The sequence below is a fragment of the Alosa alosa genome, chromosome 22 (assembly GCF_017589495.1).
Source record: "Alosa alosa isolate M-15738 ecotype Scorff River chromosome 22, AALO_Geno_1.1, whole genome shotgun sequence".
Lineage (NCBI taxonomy): Eukaryota > Metazoa > Chordata > Actinopteri > Clupeiformes > Clupeidae > Alosa > Alosa alosa.
Window position 1 is genome coordinate 29,473,952 of NC_063210.1, and position 15,000 is coordinate 29,488,951.

At 47.1% G+C, this 15,000-nt stretch overlaps 1 protein-coding gene across 1 annotated transcript in view; it reads left to right on the top strand.

Annotated features, from left to right (window-relative positions):
* The window catches only part of LOC125287232 (rho GTPase-activating protein 23-like), a 129,894-nt gene that overhangs the window by 79,260 nt on the left and 35,634 nt on the right, over positions 1-15,000 (top strand). The window contains 5 exon segments of the mRNA XM_048232794.1: positions 2,625-4,503; positions 10,617-10,793; positions 11,347-11,440; positions 12,020-12,059; positions 14,342-14,458. Coding sequence (XP_048088751.1) covers positions 2,625-4,503; positions 10,617-10,793; positions 11,347-11,440; positions 12,020-12,059; positions 14,342-14,458 — 2,307 coding nt within the window.

A 15,000-nucleotide genomic window follows, 5' to 3' on the forward strand; every position in this document is an offset into this window, starting at 1 on the left:
TTTTGACTGTGAACCTCCTATTGGGTCATATTGGTCATTGTTGACTGTAAACCTCCCATCCCTTGATGGAGCGAGGTGGCCGAGAGGCCTTCATGAGAGCACTTAAGCAAGTGGGTGCAGATACAGCAATCACTTTGGATGCAGCATTAAGAAACGTGGAGACTGTATTAAGAAACTTTACTTTGGATGCAGCATTAAGAAACGTGGAGACCGTATTAAGAAACTTCACTTTGGATGCAGCATTAAGAAACTTGGAGACCGTATTAAGAAACTTCACTTTGGATGCAGCATTAAGAAACGTGGAGACCGTGTTAAGAAACTTTACTTTGGATGCAGCATTAAGAAACGTGGAGACCGTGTTCCAAGATCAACCTTCATTTCCCAGCCCGCTCCATTTTCCAACTGGCCAGTTTTACACCTGGCCTTCGCAGAACGAGGTTTATCCCCCTGACATACAAAGTTAATTTGCCTAACCCCTTTACTAGCTGCTAGTGAATTGACTTCTCTCCTTTTATCTTCAATTGCCGCTGCCACACATTTCAATACCTGGTTATGACGCCACGTATACTGCCCCTGGGTGAGACTTACCTTGCACCCTGATAGGATATGGTGGAGGCTGCCCACACACGAGCAAAGTATGCATTTATCATCCTCACCAAACCATTGACTTAAATTCTTGGGAGATGGGAGCACATCATATGTAGCATCTAACATAAATCTGATCCTACAGCTTCCATGCCCCATAGATCTTTCCATTTAATCCGTCTTTTTCCCACCCACTGTCCTTGTTTTGCCTGCGACACTGCCTTAGTACATCTTACAGTCTCCTCCTGTCTATGCATTTCCTCCACTACCATTTTCCTCTTTTCTCCTGCAGAAGCCTTACTCCACAAGGGTTTACTTGCAGCCACCCCTAGACCCCCCCGCCCGTGCTGCACATGGCCCATTATATCCCTATGCCTCAATGCTGACTGAGCTTGCTTAACTGCCTGCTCTGGGTTCCACTTCCTCCCTGCATTAACTGTGGGTGCAACTTTCCTCACCACTGGGTCTTTGGACTGAGTAAGAGTCCTTTCCAATCTAGCCTTAGCACACTTAAATTCCTTTGTCAGACTAGATATTGGCAACTCTACAATGCCCTTCCCATACAAGGCTACACTGCTTAAGCAGTGTGGGACTCCGACCCATTTTCTGACAAAGGAGTTGATCATTTTTTCTAACCTCTCTACCTTTGACAGAGGAACTTCATAAACTGTCAATGGCCACATTAGCCAAGGCAATAAACCAAACTGCAAACACCACAGCTTGAGCTTACCTGGCAGCCCTGACTTGTCAATTTTTGCAATACCTTGCCTAGTGACCTGTCTCAAGTCTTCAACCTGTGATATATCACCAAGGCTTGCATCATACCACCTTCCCAGACTCTTCACTGGTTTCTTCAGAACTGTGGGAATCACCTCTTTATTTTTAGCAAACTTCTTATCTATTACCTTCCCTTTAACAATTGAGAGACTCCTAGACTTACTTGGCTTCACCTTCATTCTGGCCCATTGCAGATTGCTATTTAACTTATCCAGCAACCTGTTGGTGCATGGAACGGTTGACGTCAAGGTTGTCATGTCGTCCATGAAAGCCCTAATCGGGGGGAGGCGTGGCCCTCCCTGCAACTTCTCCCCACCCACTACTCGTTTTGAGGCCCTAATGATGACCTCCATTGCCATTGTAAAAGCAATTGGGGAGATGATCTCGAGTTGTTGCCACCCTGTGGTGTACTTGGTGCATCAACAGCGGCGCTCGGGGAGCAGTGAGGGGTTAGGTGCCTTGCTCAAGGGCACCTCAGCCGTGCCTAGTGGTCGGGGTTCGAACCGGCAACCCTCCAGTTACAGGTCCGAAGCGCTAACCAGTAGACCACGGCTGCCCCATAATAACCTTTAGGCCACGGCTGCCCCATAATAACCAGTAGGCCACGGCTGCCCCATAATAACCTTTAGGCCACGGCTGCCCCATAATAACCAGTAGGCCACAGCTGCCCCCAAAGCATGCCCCTTAAGCTGCCTCCTCTCCTTGATGAGTTTATCTATCTCCTGCTGGCGCCTAGATGTGACTACCTCAGGTTGCCCTTTTGCCCTAGGTGCAAGGGAGAGAGAAGATCAGTGGAAAAAAACAGTAGTTCAGTCTTAGAGAGGTTTAGCCAGACTGGTCAGTCTGGCTTTAGGCTTGTGGGTAAGGTGTTGGGCCGGTAGATAAGGTGATGGGCCGGTAGTTAAAGTGTTGGGCCGGTAGGTAAAGTGTTGGGCCGGTAGGTAAGGTATTGGGCTTGTGGGGTAATGTGTTTGGCTTGGGGGTAAGGTGTTGGGTTGGTGTGTAACAATTAGACTGGTAGCTGTTCTGGTGCCTGAAATCTTAACATGTTCTCTCCCTCTCTCTCTTCCCTTCTCCCTTTCTCTCTCTCTCCCTCCATCTCTCTCTCTCCATCTCTCTCTACCTCCATCTCTCTCTCTCTCCATCCCTCTCTCTTTCTCTCTCCCCTTCTCTCTCTCCATCTCTCTTTCTCTCTCCCTCCATCTCTCTCTCTCCCCTTTTCCCTCTCTCTCTCTCCCCTTCTCTCTCTCCATCTCTCATAGGCGTACTCTCAGGATGCTCTTTCCTACTCCAGAGGAACTGTTTTGTACTCTGGAGGAGCTCAGCATATCCCAGCCCCGCCTGCACCTTATAACCACGCCCATGAACCTGCCCACATGGGTCAGAAGCAGCAAGATGGGTGGGGGCTGACGCACACACACACCCACTCGCTTCACACACACACCAACACGCCTCACACACACACCAACACGCCTCACACACACACCAACCGGCCTGACACACTTTCGCTCACACCTCACACACACTCTCAGGAGAGGAGGGGCCGCTGGCTAAGCCCCGCCTCCCCACCGGATAACTGGACAGACGGGGAGGGGCCCAGAGGACGCTCTTTCTCCTTTGGGGGCCACGCCCACCATCACCACGGCAACCATCTGTCGCCCGCATCGCCCAGTCGCAGTTCTCATACAGCTCAAGCACTGAGTGACTGGTACTACACACACTCACAAACACACACACACTCATGCTTGCCTTACACACGCACACACTCCCAGTCATCCTACCTGCCCCCCCGCACCCCCCCAGCACCCAGACGCCCCCCCCCTCACCGGCGCAGCGCCTCTCAGGACAGGCTGGGGGAGGGCAGGGGGAGGGGCTACAGTAGCTCCCAGGAGGCTGATTGGTTGCTGCATTCAGTAAGCCCCGCCCACTGGAGGCAGCAGGGGGTGTGGCCTGTCCGCTCACGCTCAGAGTCCCTCCTGGTTGCACGCCCCGCCCCTTCACTGGAGCCTCTCTCATTGGACAGACCAGACAGACAGGCTCCGCCCAGGAGTCTTGTTAGTCCCGCCCACAGACGAACAACACAACAATCTCACACACCACAACACACACCACATCACACACACCAACACGCACAACAACACACACCTCAACATTCTGGACACCCCCCCCAACACATGCCCCATCACTACGAAAAGACACCTGGGCACTCCTATGTGCAAAGAACCCAACACACACCCCAACACGCACCCCAACACGCACCCCAACACGCACCCCAACACACACCCCAACACGCACCCCAACACACACCCCAACACGTACCCCAGCATGCACATGGTCAAAGACCTCCTAAAGTTCCAGCAGATAGCTGTGAACACACTCCTCCGTACTCAGCCCAACACACAGTGGAGTGTTCCCCCTCACACACTCCGCAACACACACACCACTCCCCTCTAATGCAGTGCACTCCGCAACACACGGCAGAAACACTCCCCCAGCCGACTCCTGACCACACACCCCGACCCCGAAGGCCCGCCCCCCAGGTGCGGCGTTGCTCTGAGGGGGAGGAGTGTGAGGGTTACCGTAGCTACAGTCCCTCCTTCTACCACAAGACTGGGCGGATCCTGCAGCACACCCACTCATTCCGAGACTCCCCCCACTTTGACGCTCTCGCGTGGAGCTCCTCCCACACAGAAGACCCTGAAACCGTCGACCAATCAGACACTGTGCCCAGTGAGGGACGGATCCACCTGCTGACCAACCAGATGCAGGCAGTTGAGAAGGAGGCGGAGCAACAACAGGAAGTGGAGCTGAGACAGAAAGAGGCGGAGCAACAACAGGAAGTGGTGCTAAGACAGAAAGAGGCGGAGCAACAACAGGAAGTGGTGCTAAGACAGAAGCCCCTTGGTGGACGTAAAGCGCTCCATTCCTTGCACCTCCCCCCCAACTACATGCTGGACTCTCTCAGCCTATCAGATCCTGCCAACAGCCTTGGACCCCTCCCCAGCACTGAGCATGCCCAGAACACTGGCCCCGCCCTCCAACCAGCTGGCCACGCCCATTCCAACAGCAGTGACTCCACCCCCCAACAGCGGAACGCTGGGACTCAACAGGATGACAGCCTGGCAACCATTCCATTCATTGGTAAGACACACACACACACACACATTAACCCTAACCTAATCCACACACACACATACAGTCACATACACAAAAAAAAGAAAAAAGATGCAAGATGATGATGAGAGATGCAAGATGATGATTAGAGATGCAAGATGATGCCATAGGATATCTGTATATTTGCACATAGATGATGTCATTGGATATCTGCTTATGCAACAGAGAATCTGATATTTAACATAAAACAGTATTTTTTTCTGTGCGTTCTCCATGCCAGATTTTGACAGTGGTAGGTAGACCTCTGTGTAAGCTAAATCTGACATCTGATAACAACTATGTGTTAACATGACCAAAACTAGTGCTATGTTGTTAACATGACCAAAACTAGTGCTATGTTGTTAACGTGACCAAAACTAGTGCTATGGGGGGGGGCTGGGGGATGTCCGCCTCCTTCTTGTCCCTGTCAAGGTTGCCATGGTCGTGGACACCTCAACAGGCACAGGCAAGGAGGCATCGGGCGGGGGCAGGGCAGGGGGTGATGGGGGCCTAGTTTGTTGGATGTCACCGGGATGCAGAGCTGGAGTTCAGTAGGGTGACAGCCGCAGGAAAGAAGCTTCCTCTGAACCTGCTGGTTCGAATGCGGAGAGACCTGTAACGCCTCCCGGAGGGGAGTGGGGTGAACAGTCTGTGGTAGGGGTGAGAACACACTTTGATGATGCGCGCCTTACACAAGCATCGCTTTCCCTGGATGGCCTCGATGGAGGGGAGTGAGGAACCGGTGATGCGTTGGGCAGTTTTCACTACCCTCTGCAGTGCTTACCGGTCGTGGAGAGCAGTTGCCATACCAAACACAGTTGGTGAGGATGCTTTCGATTGGTAGACGTTCACCAGGATCTGAGGAGACAGATGGACCTCAGAAAGAAGAGACGCTGGTGAGCCTTTTTGATCAGGGTAGAGGTGTTGAGGGTCCAAGAGAGGTCCTCAGAGATGTGGACACCCAGAAACTTGAAGCTGGTGACACGCTCCACCTCAGTCCTGTTGATGAGAATGGGTGTGTGTGTGCTAGCTTTAGACTTCCTGAAGTCCACAATGAGCTCTTTGGTCTTCTTGGTGTTGAGAGCCAGGTAGTTATCAGTGCACCATGATGTTAGGTGCTGGACCTCCTCCCTGTAGGCCGTCTCATCGTTGCGAGCCCAATCACCGTATTGTCATCTGCAAACTTGACAATGGTGTTAGAGCTATGTACAGGTGTGCAGTCGTAGGTAAAGAGGGAGTAGATGAGAGGGCTCAGCACACATCCCTGTGGTACGCCGGTGTTTAGGGTGATGGTTGAGGAGGTGCAGTTATCTAACCTAACAGACTGAGGTCTGTTGGTTAGGAAGTCCAGAATCCAGTTACAGAGGGAGGTATTGATGCCCAGTTCACAGTTTGGTGATCAGTTTGGAGGGGATGATGGTGTTGAACGCTGAGCTGAAGTTAATGAACTCACATAGTTCTCACATAGGTGTTGCTATTGTCAAGGTGGGACAGGGCAGAGTGAATCCTCATGGCATCCTCTGTGCTCCTGTTCTGACGATGATGAATTCAATGAATAGATTAAAGATCCTTTGTACTTGTTTCAGCTACAATTTAAAAAAACATTTGCACTGCAGACCTATGTATGTCATCATTTAACATTAATTTCAACTCGCAATTGAAAGTAAGGAAGGTAGAATAGCAATGATCAATAAGGTCTGCATTCAGGTATTGCCGTAACATGTTGCTCTGAAAATTCAAATTAGCTTTTTTTTGCACATAAATCCTGAATTTTATCAACCACAATGAAGAGCAAAATCACATAATGGGCTCTATCTTGCGTCCCAGCCAATTGACTTTGTATACTCGCGCTTTTGTCTTTCCTATTTTGCAGTCAGCGCATATTGGAATTTTCCCTCCACAGGTACGTGCCTGTAAATTAGGGAATTCGATTAGCTTCACGGGGCGGTTCAGCTTAAAAGACGGGGGTGTTCCGCTAAACGTTCACTGTTGATATTTTGCAGTTTCAGAAAACAATTCCGCCACAGACCAGAGGGGTATTTCACAAAACCTAGATAAGGGATTAAGCTGGGATTTTTTGGTTATCCTGGATGAATTTAGCCTTGACTTGGTTTCACAAAAGAGATGGCACATAAGTTACCATGGGGATTTATTCTCTGCACCTAGCCTGGTCCAGACCAGGCTAACAGCCAAGCTAAGTTAATTCTAATGATAATTATGTTGTCTTATTGGTTCAGCTAGGTGTCATTCAAATCAGATCTCCATGCAAATTTTTAAGGAGCTTTATTCCATTTATATACTATTTGCTAAATGTATTTGCTCGCAAAACAAACCGAACTGTCTGCCTACTACCATATGATTATTATTTTAATTGTGATAGCCTTATAATTATTAACATAGGCCTAGGTACTTGTTGTTTGCTTCTTTTGTTGACAGACGTTTGATTAATAGCCTACTGTAGTTGATTGGAAGTGGAGGGGCAAGTTTTCAAAAGTGTTTTCAACTATAATATAAAGGTATATCATACTATGTGCATCTTTGCAGTGGCAAGCGCTTTTTTTTAATGACGTTGCGTGTTGAGACAAGAAAGCACTCACACGTGGGTGCATACGTAAATTTGCATTCAGTTGGTCTACCACGCCTACTCCTACTGTTTTACAGAAATAGCCATGATTCCCCATTCCAAAAAGGACAACTTTACTTCATTGTTAGTCTATATCAAAAGCGGCTGTTCACTTTGTGTGAATGACTCTATTTTCCACGTCTTTTTTATTCCAACCGTGAGTTCTTTGGGGCAGAAACGAGAACACGCACACATCCTGAACTACTTACACCTGGCTTGACATAGTCGCTCCTACTGATCCTGGATTGGCGTTAGTGAAATGAGTTGAGCTAGGATGACCAGACAACGCTATGTCAAACCTCGCTTTATCACTTATCTTGGATGTCTTAATTCTGCCTTTGTGAAATACCCCTCTGGAACTCCCTGGTCTAAAGTCTGTGGCACAAATGCAGATGCTATTTTAAGGGCGCATGCATGACCACAGGCCTGCATGAATAAATGCGTTGCACACCAATCTACAGACACCCCCGTGCACAGACGGAAACATTCAAAGCCTTGATAATATTTGTCCATTTCCCGGTTTTGTTCGTGCATTGGTGACTTAAAAATGTAGTAGCCTATATAGTACAACATCTACATGCAATATCTTTACTACAATAACGCCTAATTATGACCTATTAATTTGGACAACTTTATACAGCCCTATAAAGGCTAAAGTTACCTTTAGTTTTGTTCCAATTTACCGTTGTGTATGACATCGCAGTTAATGGGATACTGTGCAGAGTTGAAAGTTAGGTCAACTTGGAAACTGTCGTTGTTGAGTTTGCGGAGGATAAGGAGCCCTTGCTTGACCGCCTGTGCAGCGCAACGCACACTTCGCTCCTCTCATCTATACATCGTAGTTCCCATTTCTGTAAACCATACATAATTTCAAAGACAAATATTACCACTCGAGGGAAATCAGTGTGGTGTCCATTAAAGGGGTCATAGAATGCAAAACCGAGTTTACCTCGTCATAGATGAATAGCAATAGTTCAGTGGGTGAAATGGACATACAGAGAACTTCAAAACCCCACCGACACCTCCTTCCTATGCAAATCTCACACCAAACTCTCCGCCATAAACGGGCTTAATCCCAACGAAGCTCTGCGAGTTTACGCAAACTTGCAGGTGGTACCTTATTTGGCTCTGGCCTGTACATTTGTCACGCCTCAAAATTTACATACAGACCAGCCCACTGCTGCTCTGAGCCCAGGAACATGAATGGAGAGCTTAAGATGAGACAAACACTAGTTTAGCTGCCTGCTCGTTACTTCCACAGGAATTATAAAGCAGACAGTTCTTCAAGGACATCGGAAATGAGCCACGGTCGTAAATGCAGTGTTCCAGGCTGAAACTTAGGCTACAAAGAAAGCTGAGACTTTCCATAGTCTTCTCAAAAGGATTCAAAAGTTCGAGGGGCATGGATAATGTTTTTCTACCAGAAGATCCCTGCAAAGTTCGACACTGCTATTAATTTGCAACACATTTCACCGAAGGCAGTTTTCAAAACCTTTGACAGTTAAGCAGGATTTGCTAAGCTGCTGTTACTGAAACGAGGGGCTGTTCCGACCGTGAAGGTCATCACAACCGCATGCTGTGGGTATTATTTTGTCGCTAAGCAGTTATTAGCCATGCTAACGAAAGTATCTAGCAAGTAGAAATGTGATTTAGTTAATTGGCAAGGCTATTTAATTTTCCTGTGTGTCATTCGGATAAAACCTGTGTTGTCATGTTAACCTACATTTTACTATGCATGTTTGTCGAGATCTCTGACAGGTTATGTTCTCAGCAAGATAGCTAACTGAAGCTGAGTAACATAGTTTGCTTGCTAGCTGTAATATAACCCATACCCATATAACACATACGTTTTTGACGTCAGACACATACGTTATAACACATATAACACATACGTTTTTGACGTCAGAAGTACAAGATCCAACTTGCTATCATACCATTTTATACGTCAGAGATATGTAGCTTTCAGAAAAATATAGTGAGAATTTGCCCCCCCAAGTGGTAGTGACGACCCCCTGTGGCTCACTCGCGAGACCGTATGGAACAGTCATTCAACTAAACCTTTTTTTGCTTTACTAAAACCTAGCATAGCCTTCACGCATTTGCACTCCTCTATTATTTGAACTCATTGGCAAAGTGAAACTAACTTCACTATGGTGTCCGTCAACGACAAGACAGTTATACGCAGTAAGTAACTGTCACTATTGACTGACAATGCGTTACCATCGAAAACATAGGCTGGAAAAAGCAACACTTTACCCTAATATTTTTCGAATGACTGAATAAAACAACGTTTATCCTGCAGAGGAGTTGCTTATATCTTGTGACAGTGCGTCTTCAGCTGGGCTCTCGCCTAATCACTTTTAACCGTCATTACCAATTTGCAAATGCATTGTGAGATGTATTTCGTAATATCTTTATTATAATTATGTTTCCCATTGTAGCCTAATTGTGTAATTTGTAATGTTTTGCATGTTGTGCACCCGCCAATATGACTGTTGACAATGTGCTCTTAAAATAAAATCTAAACAGCTCGAGTGGCGTAAACACAATAATAGAGAAAAAGAAAAAGAAGAAAAAATATAATAAAACAAACAAACCAATAAATAAAACATCAGATATTTAGAATTACGTAATTATTAAACAAGATAAGAATCTGCAGAATGGTAAGGAGGTAGATACAACAACACATAGTGAAACCAGTTAAACCCCTCTTGTTCTCCTCTCTTCTCCTCTCCTCTCTCCTCCTCTCCTCCTCTCTTCTCCTCTCCTCCTCTCTTCTCCTCTCCTCTTCTCTTCTCTCCTCCTCTCTTCTCTCCTCCTCTCTTCTCCTCTCTTCTTTTCCTCTCTTCTCCTCTTTTCCTCTTCTCTCCTCTCCTCTCCTCCTCTCTCCTCCTCTTCTCTCCTCCCCTCCTCTCCTCCTTATCTCTCCTCCTCTCCCTTCTCATCTCCTCCTCCTCTTCTCTCCTTCTCTCCTCCTCTCCTCTCCTCCTCCTCTCCTCCTCCTCTCCTCCTCTTCTCTTCTCTCCTCCTCTCCTCTTCTCCTCTCCTCCTCCTCTCTCCTCTTCTCTTCTCTCCTCCTCTCATCTCCTCCTCCTCTTATCTCCTCCTCTCTTCTCCTCCTCTCCTCTTCTCTCCTCCTCTTCTCCTCTCCTCCTCTCCTCTTCTCTCCTCCTCTTCTCTCCTCCTCTCCTCCTCTTCTCTCCTCCTCTCCTCTCATCCTCTTCTCCTCTCCTTCTCTTCTCTCCTCCTCTCCTCCTCTCCTCTTCTCTCCTCCTCTCCTCTCATCTCCTCCTCCTCTTCTCTCCTCCTCTCCTCTTCTCTCCTCCTCCTCCTCTTCTCTCCTCTCCTCTTCTCTCCTCCTCTCCTCCTCTCATCCTCTCCTCTCCTCTTCTCTCCTCTCCTCTCATCTCCTCTTCTCTCCTCCTCCTCTCCTCCCCTCTTCTCTCCTCTCCTCCTCTCCTCCTCCTCTCCTCCCCAGATGAACCCACAAGTCCCTCCGTTGATCTTCGGGCCCGGCTAGTCTCCGCCTCCTCTGTAGTGTCCAGTGGGGGTGTTGACTCCACCCCTGTGTCTAGCCACACCCACACAGAGTCCAGAAACCCCGCCCCCACCCCTTCCCTTCTGTCCCACAAGCTCCACCTCTCCCACCACTACAGTGAGTTAGGACTCTACCACACACACACACACACACACACACACACACACACACACACACACATACCTCTATACACACACACACACACACACACACACACACACACATACCTCTACACACACAGTCACACACGCACACACACACACACACACACATACCTCTACACACACAGTCACACACGCACACACACACACACACACACATACCTCTACACACACACACACACACACACACACCTCTACACACACACACACACACACACACACACACACATACCTCTATACACACACACACACACACACATACCTCTACACACACACACACACACACACATACCTCTATACACACACACACACACACACACACACACACATACCTCTACACACACACACACACACACACACACACACACATACCTCTACACACACACACATGCACACACACACACAGACAGACAGACATACCTGCACTTTTTACACGAACACACACAGACACAGACATACGCACACACACACACTGCCGTTCACACACTCTTTCTAATCCTCATGTTTAGGTGTGAAGTCCAGTCGCCGCTCGTCTTATATGTTGGCTGTCACGGCACCACGCTCCAAGTCATGCGACGATGGTCTGAACATGTTTAGTGATGAGTAAGTAAACATCACACACACACACATACAAACATACAGCATCCAAGTCATGCAACGTCATAAAATCAAATATGATCACTCTAATAAATAAAATCAGAGATTGCGGTTCTGTTCTGTTTGGGTTTATTTTACAGTTTAAGTCTATTTTCCTCTCTTCCACTATCCCTTCCTTTCCCCCTCTCTCTCCATCTTTTTCTCTCTCTTCCCCCTTTCTCTCTGTTTTCTCTCTAACTTCCCCTCTCTCCATCTTTTTCTCTCTCTATTTCCCCCCCTTTCTCTCTGTTTTTCTCTCTCTATTTCCCCCTTTCTCTCTGTTTTTCTCTCTCTATTTCCCCCTCTCTCCATCTTTTTCTCTCTCTATTTCCCCCTTTCTCTGTTATTCTCTATTTCTCTCTGTTTTCTCTCTATTTCCCTCCATCTTTTCTCTATTTCTCTGTTTTTTCTCTATTTCCTTCTCTGTTTTCTCTCTCTATTTCTCTCTCTCTCTCCATCTTTTTCTCTCTATTTCTCTCTTCTGTTGTTTTTCTCTCTCTATTTCCCCCCCTTTCTCTCTCTTTTTCTCTCTCTCCCTCTCTGCAGGAGACGGCCAAAGAGGGCAAAGAGCTTTTTCAGAGATGGGGTAGGTTTCATATTTACACACATTTACACACACAGATGGGGTAGGTTTCATATTTACACACATTTACACACACAGATGGGGTAGGTTTCATATGTACACACATTTACACACACAGATGGGGTAGGTTTCATATTTACACACACAGATGGGGTAGGTTTCATATTTACACACATTTACACACACAGATGGGGTAGGTTTCATATGTACACACATTTACACACACAGATGGGGTAGGTTTCATATTTACACACACAGATGGGGTAGGTTTCATATTTACACACATTTACACACACAGATGGGGTAGGTTTCATATGTACACACATTTTAATAATACAGATGTAAGTAGGTTTCATATTTTTACAATATCATTAAGATGGGGGTAGGTTTCATATTTACATTACTTACACACACAGATGGGGTAGGCTCTTGTATGTACACATTTAAACACACAGATGGGGTAGGTTTCATATGTACACACATTTACACACACAGATGGGGTAGGTTTCCATTTACTCACGCAGATGGGGTAGGTTTCATATTTACACACATTTACACATGCAGATGGGGTAGGTTTCATATGTACACACACAGATGGGGTAGGTTTCATATTTACACACACACACAGATTGGGTAGGTTTCATATGTACACACACAGATGGGGTAGGTTTCATATTTACACATATTTACACACACACACAGATGGGGTAGGTTTCATATTTACACACACAGATGGGGTAGGTTTCATATTTACACACATTTACACACACACAGATGGGGTGGGTTCATGTTACACACACAGATGGGGTGGGTTTCATGTACACACATGGGTGGGTTTCATGTTACACACACAGATGGGGTGGGTTCATATTTAAGCTTACACACACAGGTGGTGGGTTCTATGTTACACACATTTACACATACAGATGGGTCCAATTCATGTTACACACACAGAGATGGGAGTGGGTTCATATTTACACATTTACACACACACAGATGGGGTGAGTTTCCTTTACACACACACAGATGGGGTAGGTTTCATATGTACACACACATATGGGGTAGGTTTCATATTTACACACACAGATGGGGTAGGTTTCATATTTAAGCTTACACACACAGGTGGGGTAGGTTTCATATTTACACACATTTACACATGCAGATGGGGCAGATTCATATTTACACACAGAGATGGGGTAGGTTTCATATGTACACACACACAGATGGGGTAGGTTTTATATGTACACACACAGATGGGGTAGGTTTCATATTTACACATATTTACACACACACACAGATGTGGGTGAACTCATGTCTGCCCGCACACAGATGGAATTTGGGTTCATATTTACACATATTTACACACACACACAGATGGGGTAGGTTTTATATTTAAGCTTACACACACAGATGGGGTAGGTTTCATATTTACACACACACACACACAGATGGGGTAGTTTCATATGTACACACACAGATGGGGTAGGTTTCATATGTACACACACAGATGGGGTAGGTTTCATATTTACACATATTTACACACACACACAGATGGGGTAGTTTCATATGTACACACACAGATGGGATAGGTTTCATATGTACACACCTAGGCTCCATATTTACACACATTTACACACACACACAGATGGGGGCTTACACACACAGTTTCATATTTACACACACACACAGATGGGCTCTACATGTACACACAGATGGGGGTTTCATATGTGGGGTACACACTTCACACACACACAGATGGCGATCCATATGTACACACACAGCGGGGTGTGTGTGTGTCATGTACACACACAGATGGGGCAGGTGTGTGTGTGTGTACACACACTTGCGATGCGTGTGTGTGTGTTTGTGTGTGTGTGTGTGTGCAGCAGTGGCAGGGAAGGGTGTGTTTGTGTGTGTCGTGTGCCTGTGTGCGTCGCGTGTGTGTGTGTGCGTGTGTGTGTGTGTGTCGATGCGTGTGTGTGTGATCAGGCGGTGTCGCGATGCGCGTGTGTGCATCGTGTGTGCTTGGCGTCGCGTGTGTGTGCGTCGCGTCGCGCGTGTGTGTGCAGGTCTTGGCGATGTGTGTCGCGTCGCGTGTGCGTGTGTGTGCAGGCGTGCCTGTGTGCGTCTTGCGTGTGTGTGTGTGTGCGTGTGTGTGTGTGTGTGTGCGTGTGTGTGTACGTGTGTGTGTGTGTCTTGGCATGCGTGTGTGTCGCGTGTGGTGTGTGCTTGGCGTGTGTGTGCCGTGTGTGTGTGTGTGTGTGTGTGTGTGTGTGTGTGTGCAGACTGTAGGTGATGTGGGCTCCAAGCGGCACTCGGCTTCAGAACTGGACAGCAGCTACAGCGCCACCTGGAGGGAGGGATGGATCAACTACAAACACATCCAATCAGAGAAGGGCAGAGTGAGTCACACACACACACACACACATGCTCAACTACAAACACATCCAATCAGAGAAGGGCAAAGTGAGTCACACACACACACACACACACACATGCTCAACTACAAACACATCCAATCAGAGAAGGGCAAAGTGAGTCACACACACACACACATGCTCAACTACAAACACATCCAATCAGAGAAGGGCAAAGTGAGTCACACACACACACACACACACACACACACACACACACACACATGCTCAACTACTAACACATCCAATCAGAGAAGGGCAAAGTGAGTCACACACACACACACACACACACACACACATGCTCAACTACAAACACATCCAATCAGAGAAGGGCAAAGTGAGTCACACACACACACACATGCTCAACTACAAACACATCCAATCAGAGAAGGGCAAAGTGAGTCACACACACACACACACACACACACACACACACACACACACACTCCAACTACTAACACATCCAATCAGAGAAGGGCAAAGTGAGTCACACACACACACACACACACACACACACACACACACAC